This window comes from Natator depressus, chromosome 4 (assembly GCF_965152275.1).
Source record: "Natator depressus isolate rNatDep1 chromosome 4, rNatDep2.hap1, whole genome shotgun sequence".
In the NCBI taxonomy this organism is placed as follows: Eukaryota; Metazoa; Chordata; order Testudines; family Cheloniidae; genus Natator; species Natator depressus.
Window position 1 is genome coordinate 29235001 of NC_134237.1, and position 23637 is coordinate 29258637.

Genomic DNA, 23637 nt, shown 5'->3' on the forward strand with positions numbered 1-23637 from the left:
TTTTTGTTGTTGTTTTTAAGTCTGAGCATCAAAGTCTGTCTTCCATTTGTGGGGAAGGTGGAGGAAATAGATGCACCTATCTCTCTCACTGTCTAGGTTTTCATGCCGCTGCCAGTGACCAGAGTATCTGAGACCACCAACTGAATTCATTTATTTCAAAAGAAACAGGGACTTTTTTTTTCTTTTAATTTGTTTTTAAGTGAATCTGGTGCACCGCAGTACGGGTGCAGCATGTGGCAGTGCAGGCTTCTGCCATGCTGTCCTGCCGTTGTGTCTCACACCTCACCTGAAGCTGCTATTTGTAATGGTGTGAGGACAGTTCTGTGTCCAGGGCCCTTTTAACTCTTGACATATCTACTGAGACTGCAAATAATCGCCAGTTTTGATGGTGGCGATGTGGACCCCAGTCCACTGTGAACTGGACAGGGACTAACAAACTCTTTTTAGGTAGGCCACAGAGCAGTAAAGAAACAGGAGATGTAAAAGTATATAGTGATGTACACACACACACACACACCATATCAAGCAGTTAGTGGTGCCACACTAACCGATTTCAAGAGCGCAAGAGAGAAAATGTGATGCAGTTCTCACATGGCTTTTTTTTTTTTAACCTAATTAGTAACAATGGAGGGTCTTGAGTCCTGATTCCCCACTGCACTACTTGACTGGTATAGTGCTCATACAGGACTAACACAGTAGTGAACAAAGAACAGGAGGACTTGTGGCACCTTAGAGACTAACACATTTATTTGAGCATAAGCTTTTGTGAGCTACAGCTCACTTCATTGGATGCATCCCTTATTTGTAGTCCATAGTCAGGCAAAATTTCTACAGAAGTCAATGGGAGTTTTGCCTGCATAAGGAGTACAAAATCAGGCCCTTACGTTGAAAAATTATTGGTTCATCCTTCACTTTCACAAGACAAGGAATCCAGTCAGTACCATGTGATTCTTGTTTGAGGTTTGCCTTTTATCCCATTTCTCTGCTTTCTTGTTCACTAGGCATAGCAGAATTTTATATTTTTTTCTAATTTTGACGGTTTTTCTCCATTTCTGTTTTTAAGATTTTATTTTCTGTTTTTAACTATGTTTAGGGTTACAGCTGGGATGGCAGGGTTGGGGTTAGAGTCAGGGCAGTGCTGACAGTGGGGTTGCAGGGGGCTCTCTGTGCAGCTGACGGGCCAAAGACACCAGAGTGCAAGGCGGGGGAGGAGGCTCTGGTCGTCCTGGCCCTGTGAAGCAGAGAACCCCCTGGCCAGGGAGGCCGAGCCCTTGACCACAGGGTGCTGCTGAACATGTTGCTGCCTGGGGACAGCTCCCACATTCCTGGCTGGTGTGCAAATCGGGCCGTGACAATAGAGCTGAACAGGGCTCCCTGCACAGCTGCAGGGCCAGTGGCACCCAGTCCCTGCAGGCATGCCGACCGTTACCCATTGATACGTTTTTCCTCGATTTCAGTGCATCAGCCCAAAGTAATGTTTACTGACCATTATGGATTAAAACCAAACCCTGACAAACCAATTTTTAGCCTACAGCTGTCAACAGAGTCAGTACTGCTGTCAGCGGAATAACGTCTTGTTTCAACTCTTCCCTTTTGACAGAAGCCCCCAATGCATCCAATTTAAAGATTGTAAGAATGGACAGAACAGCAGGGTGTGTGACAGGAGGAGAGGAGATTTACCTTCTTTGTGACAAGGTTCAGAAAGGTAAGAGCCCCAAACTGTCTGGTGTTCTGAATCGGCCCCTTTGATTGGGATTATAAAGTAGCTTTGCTATGTTTCTCATGGTGGCCTAGCAGTCAAAGGTCCTGTGCCAACACCGCTCCCATTAACTGTGGCAGAATTTGTGAGTTCTCAGCATTTCTGAAAATCAGGCCAGCAATGATTAGGGCAGCGATTAGTGATCTTACACAGCTCACCCACAACAATTTGTAGGGGGAACAGCCTGGAGAGTTGGGGGAAAGAAATTCACGTACCCTTTTCCCTCTCCCCCAACCAGCAGACTGATCAGGACGCCACCCCAGCCCCTCTGAAGTTTCTGTTCTAGCCCCCCAGGCTGTCAGGGTTTGTGAACACTGGATATGTGCAATTGTGGACCCATGACCACACCCCTATGGTGCCTCCAACCCCTTGTATAATGTGTAGTGGGAGCTGCAGGTGCTCAGTACTGCCAGTAATCAGGCCATATTTATGTAGATGTCAAAGGGAATGAACCTGTAAATAGTTACTACCAGGTGTCAGGCTTGTGCAATGTGAGGCATCCTGTGGACTCACAGTTGTAAACATTATTCCTGGAATGCAGTGTTTGCGGGATCAGGCTCTAAATATGGATTTGGATGCTTAATTTAAGATGCTCAAATTTGAACATATTGGCCTTTGTTTATAATATTCTAGTTTCCTATTCATAGATGGAAGTAAACAGAAAAGAAAAAGGGGGCTTGGAGTGTTTCAATCTGTAGATTAAAACAAGGACCCACAGATATACTTTATCGCTACAACAGCATGTACGGTTCTCTACCTGACTGTAGAGTAGAGTTGTTAAATGATTCAGGCATTTTCTTTTATTCCACGCTGCAGCAGAGAAGGCTGTGGGAGAAGACAGCATACTATGTAGTTCTGTAGGGAAGAGAGAAACTGGTTGAGTTTGGGGAAATGTTTTTTTCTCCTTAACACTGTAAATCCACAGCCTTTCCAGGGGATTAAGTAAAATGTAATTTTTTTTAAAAAAAGTCTGAATAAATGGAAACTCCGAAGTGGGGTTTCCCCTTAGTCTGAGCGGGGTTTCCCCTGACACCGTCACTCTCTCAAACCTCTGTGCTCTCGGAAACTTGAATGCACACGGCAGCAGCGTTGGAAGGAGTGTTTCTAAATGTGAGTGCTGCCAGATTGGGGATCAGGAGGAAGCAGCCCACCTACCCCAAGGCCCCTTCCCATTGATTAGGAAGTTAGAGTTCCTTGCCATTAGCCAAAGGCAGAAAATGGGTGTTTCATATCTCCCCTCCCCATGATGCCGAAGAAAGAGTCCTCAGGGTGGCCTGTTTTCCCCACCTCTCCAAAGAGGTCTATGCAGAGGGCCCCCAGCCTGACAGAAACATCTCTACCCCTCGCACTGCTTTGTGAAGGGGAGAGGAAATGCATTGCTGGAGAGCACTTAGCTCAGGACTGCTGCTGAAAGTAGCTGCTGCCACTCTAAGCAGTAGCTGAGAAGTGGCTTTTTGCCAGCAGTAAATAGACCTTGAACCTGAACAGTTCAAGTTTCATTCAGTTTTCAGAATTCAGACTGGTGGGCTGGGGGTCCTATATTTCACACCATAAGTTATCCCATCCCTACAGTTATTCTGTATCGAGCTACTGCACTAATCCTGTTTAACCATAGAACAGGAAGAAGAAGTGAACCTGATTCTCCACTCACACCGGTTTAAAACATGAGTAACTCCACTGAAATCACAAGAATTACATCAGCGTAAAACTGGTGGAAATAATGTTCATATAAATCTTCCTAAATTTATCATGCTTGAGAGGGGTAAAGTTCTTGTAAAGTTTAATGTATTCTTCTAAATGTAACACATTACCACAGAAAACAAATACTGGGTGAAATTCAACATCAGAGAGAATTATTTTCCTTTACCAAAAATCATTTATTGTTGTTTATAGTATACCGTATGAATCAGTGCTAGGAAAAGTATAATCTCCCAAAATCCACTGTTAGAACTGCCATCCCACCATATTATTTTTTATTCGAAATTGATTTAACCAAAAGCTTAAAAACCCTAGAGGAATTAACACTCTCACACTGTTTGCAGATGATATTCAAATTCGTTTTTATGAAGAGGATGAAAATGGTGGTGTATGGGAAGGCTTTGGAGATTTTTCTCCTACAGATGTACATAGGCAGGTAAGTGACCAAATAACTGTCATTTGCTAACAGCTTTCAATTCTTTAGCTAGTAGGGCCCCATTTGAACCAATGGCTTAGTCGTGAAAGGCTCTAAATCCCAATACAGTCACCATCTTCCCTCTGTTACTTCAGAAGAATAAATATGGCCCGGATTTAATTTAATCTGTAAATCATAGTGCCGATGAAAGTTAGAAACACACTAAAAGGAAATTTGAAAACTATGGTGCGAAAGTAATGGTAAGGGAGAGATGTAAGGCACGTCTATGGAAAAATAATACAGGGTAAAATGTCTCCAGAGTTCCTACAGGAATACTAAGGACACCATGAAAAAAAGATAAAGCAAGAGAGAAAAAACAATACCTACATGTATTAGATAAAAGGCATTTAAACTGTAATTAGCTCCAAACTAGAAGTGAAAAATAAAACGGGAACGTATAGTTGTGGTAGCCTTCACGCAAGTGAGATTTTCCTCTCAGCTGTAACTAACTAAAATGCCCCCAAATACAAAAAGTTAGATGTAAAGCACTATCTTATTTCAGAAAACTCTATTCCTGACAACCTGCTGATCAATGTTTTTCACAGTTTGCTATTGTATTCAAAACCCCGAAGTACAGAGATGTCAATATCACAAAACCAGCATCTGTGTTTGTCCAACTACGGCGGAAATCTGATCTGGAAACAAGTGAGCCAAAGCCATTTCTGTACTACCCTGAAATCAAAGGTAATTCATTGAACCTGTTCCATGCATTACAAAGGGGAAATATCCTGTTTGTGAAACAGCAGAGTCCTCACCTATTTCCTAATGTTGGGTAATGTCCTTGTTCTATGGTTTTTTTATCTCTAGAAAATACTATACTTGACTGCTCATATTGGGCAGAACTAATGGAAAAACTGGTCAGGGCAGAACTAGTCAGGGCAGAACGTGTTTACTTTGATATTTTATGTTGGACTGTTGTGCAGGAAACACACAGGTCCCTACAAGGGATTAGTGTCAACTGGTATCTTATACACGTAGAATGTATCTATGCAGTAGGTGGCGCTTTTTTCCCGAGTCACTTCGGAAACAATACTCGAGGTTATTGTACTGCCCGTGCTGCCTTTCAGATGAAACATAAAACCAGGGTCCTGACTAGAGCTGGTGAGAAAATAGAAAATATATTTTGTATTTCTCTTTCATTGACCAGCTCTAGTCCTAAGCACTTGTGTTCATTAAATAACCGCCTGGCACCCTTTGCAAGAGGAAGGGTGGTGTGATTGGTGTGGTTTTTTTCCTGGACAATATTGTAAATCTTTTAGGTGAAGTGTAACAGTTGGAATCAGACCTGGTGACTATATTGTTAGGGTCAGGAAGCTTACCCAGTGGATCAATACTTTTTAAATCACTATGCTGTGAATTAATCTGACTGAATTATAAGGTTGTTCTTCATGTTCATGTTAGCATTAATAATAAATAGTAATAAAAATATTTGTATGATGGCCAAGCTCAGGGGTCCCAATCAGGGATCAGGGCCCTGTTCTGCTCGGCACCATACTACGCAGATGTAATAAAAGGCAGTAGCTTATGATCTTAAGCCCTGATCCAGTAGCATATGCATGTGTGCTTAACTTTAAGCGCAGGAGTAGTCTTGTTGAAGTCAATGACTACTCGTGTGCTTTAAAGCATATACATAAGCATTTGCAGGATTGAGGATTTAGCTTGTGACAAGAGAAAACAGGTGGACAAAACAAAGACATGTGCGGGGATAGTGAGTTATTTATATTTGGTATAATAAGCAGCAGAAAGTGATGTTTGCTGAGAAATTTCCATGTTTGCAGGTGGATATTTGAATTTAGGTGAACTCTATTTTTAGCATCCAGGAACTCCTTGCCCAAATTGTATAGAAACATTTCACACTGCTCCAGATATAGCCCACCAATTTTGAGGCTGACTTTTTTGTGGTTTTTAGAGGGGTGAAAATAATTGAATGATGATTTCTGTAAATGCCTTTTCATAAACTCTATCCAACATATTATGAAGGCTGGCATTCTAGCAGCTGTATGGTATTCTAGCAACTGTACTGTGCTATTTCCCTGTTGAATAGTGCTCACATGAGCTCAGAAATGTGTGTCTTTTTTTGTTTCTTGGGCCAGATTCATTAGCTGCTTTTTAGGGTTTTCTCTCTTCCTGGGTGTGAGTATATTTGATGCAGGTACACTTATCTATGTACTGTATATGTCTGTAACTGCATTCATATTCCAATCCAATTCATTATATTGGTTCATATATTCAGCGCTTGGGTTTGATGCATTGATTGATACTGTTCTGCATGCAGTTTCCTTACCACGTTTGGCATATGCCTGTCAGGAATTATTACATTGTTTGTTGGGGGATATTTTGTTATTTCCTCAACAGTGTTGCTGGGCTTCCTCTTTGCTAGAATTTTTGTGTCACTTTTTGATAGCTCCTCTTTTCATGACTGTTTCATTTTCTGTATGTTTAACTTTAGAGTGCTGTTTTTTTGCCCAGAGTCTTCGGGATTTTTTTGATGGAGCTGGGGACTCTGTTCTACCTTTATTTGTTGTACTTTGTGTAAGGCTAGTTCTCCTTCCACTGACCTGCATGAGTTTTTTATGTCTTGCTTTAGACTCATTTTTCTTTATGGCCTTTCTGGTACAAAAGTATGCTTCATTTCAGTTGGGCTCTGATTCATCGTTTTTGAGCACCTCCATCCCCTCTTTCTAAAGTGTATTTGCTTGGGAGAGAAAATTGCCCTTTTGTTCCCAATGGGTAAAATTTTCAAAAGCATATAAGTGACTTAGGCTCCTAAGTCCCATTTTCAAAAGTGATTTAGGCACTTAGGCGTGTCTGCCATGTCCTGTCCTAGTCATCTTTATTTGGGTATTGTGGCACCAGATACAGTATTAGAGAAGCCATATGGACTTATGTGCGTAATTGCGTCTTTGGTTCAGTGGTCTGTCTGAGAATGTCGCTCTGATTGTTACTTACTGGAAGGGTTCAGCAATTTTTGCTGTACAAAAATAGTTTGTTGTTTGGAGCTGAAAAAGTTTACCCGACTTACAGCACTTCTGATTTCCCCTTAAACTATTGTTTTTCAGTAATCCAGTCAGTACCAATGCTCTTTTCTGTCCCCAGCTGGTGATAGAAGTGACTCATCCTCTCCTTTTGCTGTTTCTCTTTCATTCTCTCCCTCACCCCAAAACACAGATAAAGAAGAAGTTCAGAGGAAGCGACAGAAGCTTATGCCTAATTTTTCTGATGGTTATGGTGGAGGCAGTGGTGCTGGAGGTGGAGGGAGTGGAATGTATGGAGGCGGAGGAAGTGGTGCTGGCTCAGGTAAAGAGAAAAGATCATTGATCTGAAGCATAAGATTTAAACTGTAACATGTGTGGTTTGTCCCTCTAGGCCATGGAGAAAGGACATGTGTTTATTTGTTATTGAAACTGACATGGCGAATCTCTGTATTTCTATAGGTATAGAAGACCTGAATCTCATTTCACTTACTCTGATATGGAACCAGTGTAACTCCATTGACTTCAGTGAAGTTACTCCTCATTCTTACTGGTGTGAAATGAGAATCAAAGCTGTAATATTTTCAGTAAATCTTCTTCTTTCCTGTGGGACACCACATAACCCCCTCATTATTTTTCTTCCTTGAGGTTGTGTGTCACAGATAGCTTCCTTCTGGCCAAGGAAGACTGGGCAGAAATCCTTCACAACCCATCATTGTCAATGCCAATTAGTTAATGGCAGTCACTGTTGAGAAATTCGAGGTGTTAGGTGCTCAGTGAAATGTCTCTGCACTGCTGCCATTCCTGCTCCAGTTCCAGCTGGCCCACAGAGCAAGGGACCAGAATCTGATTCTATATCTACTGTATGGCATTGCGGAGCAGTATGATATGTTATCATATGATGATCATTTTTGTTTCTTGCAGGAAGGTGGTATACTGTAGAGTAGCTAGGCATCATTTGAACAGTGACATCCTGGAAGTCATTATCAGCATAGCTTTTCTGCTAGAGAAAGGGAGAGAGCAGCTGTTCTCCAACTGTGGCACATGTACCACTGGGGGTAGAAGAGTTAGTCTAAACCAGTGGTTTTCAAACTTTTTTTCTGGGGACCCAGTTGAAGAAAATTGTTGATGCCCGCGACCCAACGGAGCTGGGGAGGAGGGGTTTAGGGTGTGGGAGGGGCTCAGGGCTGGGGCAGAGGGTTGGGGGGTAGGGATGAGAGCTGCGGGGTGGGGCCAGTAATGAGGGGTTCAGGGTGTGGGAGGGGGGTCTGGACTGGGGCAGAGGGTTGGGGTGCAGGAAGGGGTCAGGGCTCTGAGCTGGGGGTACAGGCTCTGGGGTGGGGTGGGGGATGAGGGGTTTGGGGTGCAGGAAGGGGTTCCAGGTTGCTCAGGGCTGGGGCAGGGGATTGGGGCATGGGGTTGGGGCATGGACTTACCTCCGGCGGCATCCAGTCAGCGGTGCAGCCAGGGTGCAGAGGCAGGCTTCCCGCTTGTCCTGGCACCGCAGACCGCGCTGCGCCCTGGAAGCACCCAGCAGCAGGTCCGGCTCCTAAGCGGAGGCGCGCAAGCAAGTGCAAGTGCGGAGCTGGCGCTCGGGGCAGGAGCAGTGCGCAAGCCCCGTGGCCCCCCCGCCTAGAAGCTGGACCTGCTGCTGGCCGCTTCCGGGGCGCAGCGTGGTGTCGGAACAGGTAGGCACTATCCTGTCTTATCTGGGCAGCACTGCCAACGGGACTTCCAACGTCCCGGTCGGTGGTGCTGACCAGAGCGACCCAGTGCCTGACATGCCACGGCAACCCAGTACTGGGTCGCGACCTGAAGTTTGAAAAACACTGGTCTAAAGAACGGTATCAGAATAAAACTCCATTATAACTACACTAATTACAATTATTCAGGCAGCATGCCAAGACCTTTGTTGAGCAGTAGAAGTGGTATGCTACCTCTTAAATTTTGAGAACTGCAGAGATAGAGGATGCTGCTAGCCAGACGTCTAGACTTTCCTTTGATTGACATAAAGATGGGAGGTGGGGCTTTCATCCGGAACATGTTATTTTAGTAGGGCGGAAAATCCATAGGACAAAATACTAAAGGAGCTGCATGTGAAGTAGTGCTTTTGTCTGAGCATGTGATTTTCATTGTATTGCTTGTTTTTGTTCTGGAGAATAATTCCAGTGATTCTTTTTCCTTTTACATTGCTGTTGTTTTTAGGGTACGGTTACCCTTCCTATGGGTATTCTGCTTATGGAGGCATGCCTTTCCACCCAGGCCCGACGAAGTCTAGTGCTGGAATGAAACATGGTAAGAAACAAAATAGCGTGGTTGCAACAGTAATCTTTAGTTTACCATCTTTGCTTCACTAATCAGCAATTACTGTTAATGACTACCAGAGTTTTGGAACTTGGTCGCTCTAAACTGGACTCAAACAGGATTAAAATAGGTGTGTAAACACTCACATGTGTTTACAGTGATCACTAAACGTCAGCATTAGCCAACAGAACCCCTCACTGCTGTCCCAAATACCACAGTTTCCCTCTATGCTTAGAATAGACAATAATTAGATGACTAATGCTGACATCTTAATGGTGAACTATATATGCGATTGACTGGATTTAATGTTTATAAGCAGCAAAAACTATTTTCCCCCAAGGACTTAAAAATTGGCCAATGGACTGTGGCTTTTGTTATTATAGCCCACTGGAGGCCACTTTTTTAACCTGCAGAATATTCATTTTCCCTGAAAATGAAAAATTCCAGTCTTCAGAAAAACTGTATTATGTGATATCACATGACGTACATATTACATGAGTACAAATGCACAGCAAGACATATTTGTACATTGGGTAAGCACAATCAGTAGGGTAGATGGTGTTAAAGTGACAGAACCACAGAGACAGGGCTGGCCCACAACATTTTGGCACCTGAAGCGGGGAGCTCAAGTGACGCCCCCATTCCCCCTCGCTTGGGCCAAAACTTTGAAAGGTCTCAGTTCTGCCTTCTTCCTGTTCTATTTCTCTCATGGTACTGCTCTGCTACCTACCCCAATAAAGGAGAACTAACAACTTAAAATGCCTTGCTCAAAAATTTTAAGTAACACTTACATTTGCTGTTCAGGCATTTGAAAGTTAACTTTTCTTTTCTTCACTGGCATTTTTATCTGTTTGAATAATCAAAGTGGTCCTTTCCGTGCCTTCTCGGTTGCAAAGATTTGAACTGCTTCCTGAAGGTCCACACTCTGGGCTAGCTCATGCTCTGTTGAGATGGTTGCAAGGCCGACCAGCCTCTCCTGTGTCATTGTGGAGCGTAGATGAGTTTTTATTAACTTCAGCTTGGAGAAGCTGCGTTCTCCACTGGCAACTGTTACAGGAAGTGTTGGAAGTATGTGCAGAGCAACAAAAGCATTTGGAAAGAGGGTGGTCATCTTATTTGTGCACATATATTCCGGAACAGCCTTTGGAGTTGATCTTGCTGAAATGTATTTTGAAAGGGCTTTCATTCATCACCTAAATCACTCGCATCAATATCACGCATGTCATCGGGTGTCAACAGTATCTCTAGTGCCCTGCATCGCTGGTGTAGGTCTTCTTCAGGTATAGTGAGGAGTTTGGGAATATCATACAACATCCCAAATATACTGCTGTGTTCCTTGAGCTGCATGAAACGTTCTTCAACTGACTGTACTGCACAATCTAGCACCTGGTTAAAGAATTCAACTTTGAATTGTTGTTTGGATCTCTTATGGGATTATCCCGTGCCTTGTAACCAAAATGTCTTCTTCTTTGGTGACTCTTGTATTGTTGAATGGGTGGGAAAATAGCTTCAGTGTGAAGTTCCTCTGTCAACTTCTGTGCATTTTTCAGAACGTTTTGAAATCCCTCATCTGACCGGTAAGACTGTAGGTATGACTTCGCTTTTTCCAGTTGTTCCATTGCTCCAGATATATCAAGGTCAACACCCTGGAGTCTCTTGCTTACAACATTTACAGTAACTCCTCACGTAACATTGTAGTTATGTTCCTGAAAAATGTGACTTTAAGTGAAATGATGTTAAGCAAATCCAATTTCCCCATAAGAATGAATGTAAATGGGGGGTTTAGGTTCCAGGGAATTTTTTTTTTTTGCCATACAGTACAGTACTATAGTTGGGAGGTGCCCCTGCCTTACCCCACACAGGCACAGCCCACTGGCACTGGAAACAATGAGGCAGGCAAGGATGCTGAAGGTGCTGTAGGCTAGGAAAAGCACATTGCACAGCAGCAGCGGCAGCTTCCCCTACTCTGCAAGCACCAGGGGCGGGGGGCTCAACTGTCAGCCTTAACTCACCTCTTCTTTCCCCCCCTTTACTCTGCACGCAGCGTCCTTGCTCCTTCCCCCCTTCCTCCCCTGCCTCCTGCCCGCAGCAATCAGCTGGCTTGCGGCGTTCTGGACGGAGGAGCAAAGACACGGCACACACGCTCCCCCTCCCTCCCCTGCCTCCTGAACACCGCAAGCCAGCTGATGGCAGAAAGGAGGGGAGGAAGGCGGGAGGAGCGCTGCGTCCTCGCTCCTTCCTCTTGCCCTCGGCAATCAGCTGACTTGTGACGTTCAGGGGGCAGGAGGGTGTGGGGAGGAGCAAGGACTCAGCGGACAGCCTCCCCCCTCCCTCCCCTGCCTCCTGCCTGTGGCAATCAGCTGGTTTGCGGCATTCGGGAGGCAGGAGAGGGAGGAGGAGCCTGCGTGCCGAGTCCTCGCTCCTCCCCGCTCCCTCCAGAATGCCTCAAGCCAGCTGATTGACATGGGCAGGAGGCGGGGGGAGGAGAGGGAAGACGCTGATCCACGGGGTCTGCCAGCGGGCGGGAGGCACTGTTGGGGGGGAGTGAAGGGGAGCTGATAGGGGGCTGCCAGCTGTGGACAAAGCAGGCAGCCAAACGACATTATAGCGAAGCATTGCACAATTTTTAATGGAGCATGTTCTGTAATTGAGCAGGGACGTAAGATTGAAACAGCATTAAGCGAGAGGACGTTAACTGGGGAGTTACTGTATTTCAAACAGTATGTCATGCCACAACACTAAGCCACCCAGAAATTTGAAGTTATGTATGTTTCTGGTGATTCCATTTCCCTCTGCCACTGTTCTCCCACGAACAGTTCCTGTCATAGCATTATCCTCCATAATGGCAACTATGGCATCATCTATCTTCCCAATTTGGTGTTTGATAGGCTTTATCGCCTCCACTCGACTTTCCCATCTTGTGGCACTCAGTGGTTTCAGTGTCAGAGAGGAGGTTCCCAGATGTTGCTTCAAAATTTGCCATTGATGAGTTGATGCAGAGAAAAATACATAGATGCTTTGAATTACATTAAAAAATTCAGCAGCCTCACTAGAAGCTGATGCTGCATCACTGACCACCAAGTTCAATGAATGAGAACTGCATGGGACAAAAAAAGCTCAAGGGTTTAACTCTCGGATCTGTGTCTGCACTCCTCCGTTCTTTCCTCGCATGTTGGCACCATTATCATAGCCCTGACTTCTCATGTCAGCTATCGCAATTCCCGTATCTTCCAGCTTTTTAAGAAGCACATTTGTCATACCAGCTCCTGTAGTATCATGAATGTCAATAAATTCTAGAAAATGCTCTCTGACAGTCACCATTTGCAGGGACATTTTCACTAGGTTCTGTTGCTGTTACAAAAACACACCATTAAAGTCATTTGTTCCGTATGGCCGATGTCAGGTGTGCAGTCCAGAATAACAGAGTACTGTATGATCTCATTTTGAATGGTTTTTCCAAAGTAGTGGTGTGTGTACATTTCTTGGGTGGTGACTCTTCTTAGATGCTCCTGGAGTACAGCATCAAACTCAGCCATCAGCTCCACAATTTTAAGCAAGTTTCCATTATTTGGCACCTACAGCTGATCTGAAGTGCCACGCAGTGCTAGGTTTCGGGTAGCAAGCATTCTCACAATGGCAATGAGCCTTTTCAGAACATTTTGCCAGTAAAGAGACTCCGATGCAATCTTCTCTTGATGCTGATCTTCTATGCTGGCCTTTAACCTTAGTCTCATCTTAAGCTCTTTCCACCTATGGAATGCTGTCTGGTGATTTGCTGCCTTCTCATGGCATGCCAGATTTCTAGCCGGATTTTTCCAGTCCTTTGTTCCTGTAGAGCCCAGTGTGGCTGGAACGTTAGATTGGAAGAGTCTGCAACAAAAACAGTATGCAGCATTCTGGGTTTTTGAGTACATAAGCCATGGCCTCTCCACTGTGTCACCAATAGGGGTTTCATGCCAGTAATGTGTTGGATGGAAACTTCTGTTTTCATTGTCTTTGGGGAACATGAAGTTTTTCACTTGCTGTGGCCCATGCAGTACAAGGAAGTCCCTCAGGCTACTGCTCAAGTGGGTCCACAGTCCTGGATCATCTAGACTTAAGGAACTAAACTTACCAGCAGCTGTTTCTTGCACCTCCACCACACTCTTCTCTGATCAACACTTTTCTTCAGGAATGGTTACATCCATTTGAGATGGAGATATGGATGCTGCAGTAGCTGCCAGGTCACCTGCACTCTGACTAACTGGAAGATCAGGCATCTCCTCATCACTCACATCCCCACTGGGGCCAGAAGACTCACCGTGAACATTTGTGTCTGTGTATCTCAGGAGAGCTCCTTCCTGCTTAGATAGAAAAGCTTCCTTTGCTTGCTTTCTTTTTCTGAATGCTGCCCCAGAGGGGCATTTTCTTCTTTCACTCATGACTGCTGTTCTGTGCCAGCTATAGTGGCTCTCAACACTCAATTGAAGGGGACAAATAAGCAGGCTGGTAGCAGGGCCTGAGTGAGGGAAGATATCAGCGTCTTAAGGGTCTAACTGGCTCCTACTACTTCAGGTGACCGCCTGTTCTCCTCAAGTGGGTTCAGGGAAGCAGCAGGAAACAGGAAGCTCCCGGAGAAGCTGGTGTTAATCAGTCCAGGCTCCTGGGGGTGCTAGAGAGGTACATAAGAGGCTCCTCCTCCTCTCTCTCCCTGCAGCTGCTGCTGCTTTCTGTTATTCCCTCTCACCTTTTCTCCTGCCTGCCTGTTATGTCTCTTGTGCCCTCCTTCCTCCAGCACAGCACTCCACCATCTCTGTGCATCTAGAGCAGAGAAACTACATATGCACCAGCAGCAGACACAATTTTCTACACTCTGGGTCCTAGTGGTGCCCCCCACAGTCTGGCACCTGAGGCGGCTGCCTCAGTTTGCTTCATGGTAAGGTCAGCCCTGTCCAGAGAAAGCACTGAGAAGCATCCTGTTTCTGTGAAGCAAAATGCCTCTCACAGGTGCCTTATTGCTCTGCGGAGAGAGTGATCTGCAATAGCTCTTTAAAAGATACTGCATGGTCCTTGCTATTCCCCTTCCCTTTCCAGTGAGTTGCTCCCAGCTGGCCCTTCCTCTCCCTATTGTCTGTCTGGGTTAAGGGAGAGCCACAGTCTGGCCCAATGTGATAAACATGCATGGCCACCTGAAAAATTAAGTTAACAGTAAGGACACACTCATTCTTTGTGCCCAAAACCAGGGGAAATCACTTCAAACCCAAAAGTCCCAGAGCTTTGGTGAAAAAGACAGGTGGGGCCATTTATTTCCAACATCTGCTGGATAAATTGTACGGTCTCTTACACCAATATCAGTCTGGAATAATCCTGTTGGCTTTGGTGGAGATACTGCAGATTTGTAACATTGCAATTGAGATCAGAATTCATCCCTACATTTATTGTTAGACAATTGGTTTGTTTAATTTCATACTTTAGTATGGGTGTCAGTAAAGTGAAAATCTTAAATAACTTCAGAACAAGTTACATTTCTCTCTGGGTAATGAACTTAAGTGCAGTGACTCTGTAGCATTTAATGATATAGGTCCTGATCCAGTGCCAATTGAAGTAAATGGGCGTCTTTCCATTGATTTCATTGGGGTGTGAATGAGACCCATAGAGCATTATCATTTGTACAAAAGAATCACAGTATCAAAAGACTAATGCTTTTCATTTGTGTTGTAAGGAATTGCAAATGACATGGCTGAACAGGATGGGGAAAGCTGCAATAAGCACGATGACAAACCAGATATGAAACATAACAAGAAAGTGGAAATCACAGAGAGGAGTGAGTCCAGAGTTTGTAGCGGTGATAATAAGGAGGAGGATGTTACTTTGTCATGTACAGCTGAAGTAGCTGAAGCAGATTGTAGGTTACAGGGTAAGTGAACCAATCAGTTTATTTAGGGCCATTCATAGGGCCAATCTCGCCGTGGGAGAAGTCTGCGTTAAGGACTGGAAATGTCAAAAGTTCCCGCTCACAGAGTTTCCATCTTTGCAAGGGTGGGAGGGTTTAATTTGCTCCTACTTGGAAATGGCAGGAGATCAGTCTCCTAAACCTGGGATCTCCCAAGATCCACGTATGTCAGGGCTCTCTATGCAGAAGCCTTTGTCCCTCTGCACTGTCTCCCAGTGACTCTGTGATCCCATTGAAGTCCGTAGAATTAAACAGGTTGTAAATCAGCAAAAGGTTTGGTCCTTAATATTTAACAGGCTTCATTATATGTGTGGAAAGGTGTTATTTCCAGGTATGTAATTGTTGCATCATTGTTCCATGCAATCAATCAATGCAAATCTATTTCTAAATTGCATGCGGAGCAGTTTATTAAATGTTAAATTTAATATAAACTGCATCCATTGCCAAATAAAGAATAACTTCAACAATCAAATCAGCATTGCTTCACAGCAAAGTCTTTATACAAAAAAAAAAAAACAGAAAAGAGAGAAGGAATGGTTGAAGGAAGTCTTTGTACTAGGATATTAGCCCTCTGGAGATTACAAATTTACACCTTTGCCTTGTCAAGCTTCCTTTTGTTGACAGTCTGATCAGTCCATATTTTGAGGGTTAGATAGCCAGATTTTTAGAGGTCTTGAGTGCCCATAACTCCCATCATAGTCAACATCTATCAAAACCAGGCCATATGTGTCTTGGATCATTCACTGGAGACATGCTATTGGTTGTTTGTTATAGTAGAAATGACAGAGAAGGAACTTGCTTTCCCTGTCCCATGTATAATGTGATATGTAGCTCTTTCATGCAGAACACTCCTCCTTTCTGGAATGGAAAAAGGGACATATTATGTTGTGTGCTGGTTTCGTTATGTGTCATTTACTATAACAATTCGACAGGCACTGGATTGGGAAAACAAGTTCACACAGTAATAGAGTTTCAGTATTGAAGCCTTCCCTAAGTCGCTTCTTGGCACTTGAGAGATCATGTGGTGCCCTGGAGAGAAATTGCTGCTTGCTGGCTCTGAGAGTCAACTCCTAGATTAGTTCAGAAAACAAAACTAGCAATTGATGGGTGTGCACTTGTGTGAGGGCGTGATGTTGTCTGTCTGTTTCCAATGAAAGGAAGAGCTTGGATTGTTGAATCTAATGGGTGAGTAAGAGACAGCACATCAGGAAGCTGACGATTATTTCTTTATCAATTATACAAAAAGAAAAAGGAGAGAAACAGGGACTCCAATTTGTGTGAAGAATATATGCAGAAGAATTGGGTCTGTGAAGTGAACCCATTTAACGTAATCTGCACAGTTTTGACAACTGGATTTAAGGGAAATGTATCTTCTCTTATTCCAGTGACAATATAGTAGGCCTTTTTCCAGAGCTCATTATGACATTTAGTGTCCTGCTTATACAAAAGTCTGGAACAGAGTTTGACGAGAAAGAGACCATGTTGCCTCTGGTGTCCTATCTTGACACACAAGTAGTGTGTTGATTGCATTAGCATTAGACTCTAAATCTGTTATTTAGTGCTGAGAGGTAATAATAAGTTATAATTGTCAGGCTAATCATGTGTCTACAGGAGCCACTGTCCTGTGCAAGTTGCCATGTCAGCCTGACGTGGGTATAATTATGTAACCCTTAGTGAGTGGCCTAAAAAAAGAACACAGGCATTAATACTGACCACAGTTGAAGAGTCTCTTTTATCCCAAGTGTTACAGTGTTATTTTTTACATAGCAAAAGATCCTGAATTCCTTTCCTCAATGTAGACATGTGTGTTTTAGCTCGCAAGTGCTGTTTTCCTTGCTTGCTCATACTAATTTGTTACAAGGTCCCATGAAATCTCACTTTGGAATGGTTAGGAATATAGACTGTCTGGTACAATTGACAGTCCTCTCCAGAATGGTAAATGTGGTTTGAAACTTTGTCTCGCCTCACCCTCTTCACCATATTCCCACTCATTTGGAGCTGTGGATTTTATTTGGTCAGCAGTTTGTGACTTGGTTCCACCGATGACATGCGCAAATCTTTCTTTCCTTTTTTTTTCCTGTAGTGTATTCGGTAATTGAAATTGCTGTGGTTATGTTGCTTTGACACTAATCTGAAGCTGTCGTTTAATTTTAAAATTCTCTTTGATGTATTTATGAAAGGAGGAAAGATGGTATAATCTTGCGGTTAAGGTACAGGACTGGCTGTTGAGACCTGAGCTCGATTCTTGGCTCTACCACAGATTTTCTGTGTGACCTTCGACGTCAGTTAACCTTCCTTTTCCTCATCTGTAAATTATGAAGGTGATGTGTCGCGAGGCTGTTTGTAGAGCAATTTGAGATGCTGAGAATGAGCCAAAGAAACATGAAGTATTTCAAAGTTCTGTGAGCAGGTTCTCTTCCCAAACTGCTCTCAAATATAATCCACTATTATGCATAGTCCAAATTTACCCCCTTCACAGAGTGCAGCTCAAGTCTTCTCCTCAGATGTGGTTGCTCCTAGGATTTCTCTCCCCTGACTATTCAGCCCATGCACTAGTTCATCTTTCTAGAGAGCCACTACCTCCATCTGTATGTGGTAATTAGCTGTAGGAGCCTCTGTGAGTCAGCAGAATGTACTTAACAATATGCATTCCCCAGGCAGAATCAACACCTGCTGAATGGTGTGAAGTGCCTCAGGAAAACACTGCCAGCCTGTTACAAGCTCCACATCTGCTGTGTTATGTCTGGATATTGCACTGAGATAATTTGTAACTCTGATGAACGCAATGATTTGTGTTGCAGATGGTCTGTTCCTGGAGAAGGCAATGCAGCTTGCTAAACATCATGCCAATGCTCTTTTTGACTATGCTGTAACTGGTGATGTGAAGATGCTACTAGCTGTTCAGCGACATCTTACTGCCATCCAGGATGAAAATGGTGACAAGTAAGTAGCGAGAAATCTACTTTTTCAAAACTAAATCCAGTAGATGTAACTCTCAATACAGGTCAAGAGCAAAGCTATTGAATAAGAAGTTACCATGTTTGCACTGCAACTTTTCAAAGGATGACTGCGTTTTAAATGACATGGAGGGCTTGGGCTAGAGATTTCCTCTAAATTGAAGCATAACATACGGTAGAAGCTGTTCAGAGCTGACAGTCTGTAGCTGCCACATGAGAAATTATACATGACTAACACATACTATCAAGTGTTTTGATAACCTAGTGGGAGGCTGCTATTCTTGTTCCAGTTTCTGTGGAAATGGATTTCAGATTACTGAAAAAGCAAGGAACATTAAGTGTTTCAAAATGATCGCTAATTTATTGTTAGAGACAGTGGTTATTTTAAAGCACTTTGCTTGCCCAATTTTGGGCAATCCAATGTCTGCTTTGAAAACAACAGGAATAAGAATGAGCAGGAACTAGCAATAAAATTGTTAGAACTTTTGGTGATGAATTTTCTGGGTGAAATGAGTTGTTAGTCTCAGTCCGGTTCCCAGTTAATTTATTGATAGCTTCAGCAAAGGCGAAGAACTGAATGATCCGTGGAAAATAAACTACCTAGAGGCAGTCCCTCTGGATCAAGGTTGTGATCCATGGCGTGGGAGCTTACACTGCGGCCCCCAGACAGCTATTTATCCCCAGACATGCTGTAGCTGTCATGGGGATAAATGGTAGATTTCAGTCTCCAGGATCTTGAGACCTAGTTCCTTTCCTGAGCGCTCAGTTCCTATACACACTTCAGAAATACCAAGTAAAATAGCAAACTCTTGATGATTGTGGCTGCTAGCTTTCCTGCAAGAGTTGTTTTACAGCACAGAACTGCAGACTCTAGGATCAATACCCATAGTTTTTCTACTGAAATCTACTGTTTACAAATCTGATTGCCTTTAATAAAAATATGTAACTGATGAAAGTATCTTTAAATGACCCTAAAAAAATTTTAAATATGTTGAATTTGAATTCTGAGATAAAAAATAAAAACAACTTATTTAATAAATTCAGTAACATACTTCAAGAAAGACAATTGTACTGGATACCCACAATTCCCTGGATGCCTGGCGGCCTTGTGACCTTGTGCCTTTCACTGTAGTGCCAAAAGATGCATTGTTAAAGCTGCCCACCTTATTAGACCATTCGATGAATTAATGGATTTTTCATGGAATGTATATTCAACTATTCTTTACAGAGTTAAATACAGTTACAGGGTAGAATAATAATATTAGGAGAAGGAAAGAGAAATAAGGAATGATGGGCAAAGGAGAATCAGTATCTTTGAGATATGAATATAGGCAGACTGTCAGCGTTATAAGAGGTCTGTTCCATTTGGCAAGAGCTGCAGAGGATGCAGCTCTTCTATAGGAGTGGTGAGACAGTAAGAGGAGGCCAGTGCTAGACAAGTGGAGAAAGAAAGGGAAGAAGTAGCACAGTATTGCCAACCCCAAATGTTCAAAATTAATGAGCCACCCTCCCACACCTCCCAAAATCATGAGATTGGCTTTAAATAGTACATCTGGGGAGGGGGCGTCATAAATATAAAGGGAAGGGTAAACACCTTTAAATCTCTCCTGGCCAGAGGAAAAACCCTTTCACCTGTAAAGGGTTAAGAAGCTAAGACAACCTCGCTGGCACCTGACCAAAATGACCAATGAGGAGACAAGATACTTTCAAAGCTGGAGGGGGGAAAAACAAAGGGTTCTCTCTGTCTGTGTGTTGCTTTTGCCCGGACCAGAGCAGGAATGCAGGTCAGAACTACTGTAAAAAGTCAGTAAGCAATCTAGTTAGATTCTGTTTTGTTTAAATGGCTGATAAAATAAACTGTGCTGAATGGAATGTATATTCCTGTTTTTGTGTCTTTTTGTAACTTAAGGTTTAGCCTAGAGGGATTCTCTATGTTTTGAATCTGATTACCCTGTAAGGTATTTACCATCCTGACTTTACAGAGGTGATTCTTTTACTTTTTCTTTAATTAAAATTCTTCTTTTAAGAACCTGATTGCTTTTTCATTGTTCTTAAGATCCAAGGGTTTGGGTCTGTATTCACCTATGCAAATTGGTGAGGATTTTTACCAAGCCTTCCCCAGGAAAGGGGGTGTAGGGCTTGGGGGGATTTTGCAGGGAAAGACATTTCCAAGTGGGCTCTTTCCCTGTTATATTTGTTAGACGCTTGGTGGTGGCAGCAATAAAGTCCAGGGACAAAAGGTAAAATAGTTTGTACCTTGGGGAATTTTTAACCTAAGCTGGTAAAAATAAGCTTAGGGGGGTTTTCATGCAGGTCCCCACATTTGTACCCTAGAGTTCAGAGTGGGGAAGGAACCTTGGCAGGAGGTGTTTACCTTCTGGTTTCTGAACTTTTTGGGTGCACTACATTAACTGTTTCAAGCTTTCCTCCACAACCATGAGGGCAAGAAACTTTGTTTTTTAATTAAAGCTCAGATTTTCCCTTATTAGAAAAACTCCAGGAGCTGGGGGCTTAAGAAATTTTATATATTGCAAGAGACACAGTAAAACATGAGAGCCACAGAAGAGAGGTTCAGAAATTAGACCAGAGCAAGTCCAGGCAGGGGTTCAAAACAAGCAGGACAGTTTTGAACTGAATCTGGAAATGAACGGAGGGGCTATTAAGGCATTTTATGGTTTGGGTGATAGGATTGTACTACTTTGATGCTGTTACAATGTTGAGAGACCTGGGACTTGGGAAGAAAGTAGAAAATGGAGTTATAATAGTCTGAGTGGTCTTGTCTTGTGTGGTCACTTATATATTAAAGGGTTTTTCCCTTGGGCGTGACATCTTCAGCTAACTTTGAGTCTGGGGGTCCTTAGTCACCTTCTTTTTGAAAATGAAGACAAGAAGAAATGACAAAGCTGGGGAAATCCCCATGGGAAAATCTGCTTTAGTTACACAGAATCCTGTGGAAATTCTGTATGCAGGTTCTGAAAGTGTGAAACTTTTCATGTGCTTTATGCTTCTAAAACAGTGGTGGGCAACCTCCAGCCCGTTAGCCGCAGGTTGCCCACCACTGCTCTAAAATATTCCAGGCTTTTTAACACTCAGCGTCTCTGTGATACAAAGCTTGTTATAAATAATACTAGATTTGGAGTAAGAGTCTTCTTTATACAGTACACTGTCTTTTTAATAACACTCTATTTTGTGCACTAAGGCAGGTATTTAAGTCTTGGATTTCAGATGTGAAACCTCATTTCCACTGAAATCAATGGGAATTAGGTACCTAAATACCTTTGAGGATCTGGACCTTACAGCCCAGTTGAGCTGTCATGACAATAAATGGAAAAACACCTGTTGTCGTCAATGGGATTTCGATCAGAACCTTATTGGAAATTATTTGATTTTTGCAATTAGAGTGAACTTGGTTTTGTTTGGTTTCATTTCAGTGTCCTTCACTTAGCAATTATCCACCTTCATTCTGAGCTGGTGAGAAACCTCTTAGAAGTGGTGCTGGATTTTAATTCTGATGACATCATCAATATGAGAAATGACCTTTATCAGGTACGCCAGAATGCAGTGATAAGTGATACTAATCATCCAATTGGTAACAGAAATTTTCTGCACCTTATTTTTCCCTTTTATCCATCACACAAAACCCAAGTAAAACTATAATGCAAGCAGTTCAGAAGTTCATAGATGGTGGGACACAATGACAGACTGAAAGGTGGTAACAGAGGTTGCACACTCTCATTGGTGAATATGTGTAACTTCAGTCATTGTTACGGAATATGTGTTTATTGTAGAACAGAACCCATATTTTATGCCATGTATCTTGTTTTCTGTTCAGTCCCTTTTTACCAGGCTTCTCTGTTACTAAACTACTGGAATCAATCGCCGTGTACCAACCTTGTCAACATGTTTTGAACTTTCAAATGCCATACTCCTTCAGGCTGGCGGATCAGTTGCTGGGTCACATATAGGCAGTTGCTGGGTCACATATAGGCATTTGTAACAAATAATGCCCTTTACAGTAGCCACTTCAAGTCAGTATCAGCACACAGAAATTGAGCTCAGAGATTCCCCTTTCCTTTCGTCGTTCACATGTGCAAAAAAAGAGATGATTAACCCCATACTCTCTTCATTTAGAGAAGAATTGTTAGGTCCTGGAAGCATGAGCCTGAGATTTTCACGTCCCCAGCCCAGACATGTTCTAGAAAGCGCTGTGGAAATCCTCCTATAAAGTGTCTCTTTCCGTATCCCCTACTATAAACACTAAAGGTCTAGGCCTGCTAGGAAAACACATCATACTCCCCTGGGAGAGGTGCACCCATGATAGGAAGAAAGAAAAGCAGACATGGTTCGGGCAGTGTTCCTGTTTTATTGAACTCCGCTCAGAGCTGCACCAGGAAAGCGTTTCAGGTCTGATTTTTCTCCTGCGTAGATAAACCCAAAGGGCTTGATTTTTTCACTTTCTTGCACCTTTTGTAGTTATTTTCACTGGTGTAAAATGAATCTAGCGTTGGTGTAAATGAGTGGAGAACTCTGGCTTGGTAGTGTTTTACACCCACTCCCTTTCTACAGGTAGAATGGCGATACAAGGAACAAGGCAGTAGTAGGTATCAGGTTCTCAGCATCTACTACAATCCCTCTGTAAGCCTTCAAAGTGTCCGTAGAGTGGGTATTTTGTAAACCAAAGGCTGGAGAGGGTATAATACTTTAAATCTACAGTATGGGCTGGGACTTCATGACAATACAAATATAGTGGAAATGGATTTATACATGTGCTCCAAAATAATTAACAACTCCAGACGTGTTTCTGTACTTACGATTCTGGTGACATTCACAAACAATTCTAGCCTCACCCCCATAGTTTACATTATCACTAGACTCTTGGGATGGAATTAATCATTTTTTGTGTATAGTTGAGTATACACTATTCCTTAATATGTAATCAGAATATGAAGTTGGGTTTGGGCTTGATTTTGCTATTGTATAGTATAGTATAGTATATATTTTTTAAAGGCTAAGAGTCTGATTTCCCTCACAGTAAGAAGGCTCGCTGTACAAATACAATAATATTTGTATAAAAGGTTCAGCATGATGCTGCTTACCCACCAGAATGTCACTGCTGCAGTATACAGTCCCTCCTGTTGGAGTATGAACACAAATCTTAGTTACAGGTTTCAGAGTAGCAGCCGCGTTAGTCTGTATCCGCAAAAAGAACAGGAGGACTTGTGGCACCTTAGAGACTAACAAATTTATTTGAGCATAAGCTTTCGTGAGCTATAGCTCACTTCATCGGATGCATCACAAAAGCTTATGCTCAAATAAATTTGTTAGTCTCTAAGGTGCCACATGTCCTCCTTTTCTTTTTGCAAATCTTAGTTAGAGGCAGTAAAAGCCTTGAAGTCTAATGTTGGTGTTGCAGCTGATAGCATTGTTATGCTAATGGAGAACATGCAAATTACATCACCTACCTAGACAGACATTATATAAATGCAACGTTCTTCTGTGCTTTGTCAGGTTTTAAAAAGAAAACAGCAGATTTACATTTA

At 42.9% G+C, this 23637-nt stretch overlaps 1 protein-coding gene across 4 annotated transcripts in view; it reads left to right on the plus strand.

The window, feature by feature from the left end:
* NFKB1 (nuclear factor kappa B subunit 1) overlaps positions 1 to 23637 on the plus strand; it is a 94786-nt gene that overhangs the window by 57267 nt on the left and 13882 nt on the right. For all 4 annotated transcript variants that reach the window (XM_074950683.1, XM_074950682.1, XM_074950680.1 and 1 more), the window contains 8 exons: positions 1601 to 1705; positions 3802 to 3893; positions 4478 to 4616; positions 7101 to 7229; positions 9110 to 9199; positions 14910 to 15104; positions 17942 to 18083; positions 21529 to 21643. In XM_074950683.1, the coding sequence (XP_074806784.1) occupies positions 1601 to 1705; positions 3802 to 3893; positions 4478 to 4616; positions 7101 to 7229; positions 9110 to 9199; positions 14910 to 15104; positions 17942 to 18083; positions 21529 to 21643 (1007 nt within the window). The remainder of the gene's footprint in view (positions 1 to 1600; positions 1706 to 3801; positions 3894 to 4477; positions 4617 to 7100; positions 7230 to 9109; positions 9200 to 14909; positions 15105 to 17941; positions 18084 to 21528; positions 21644 to 23637) is intronic.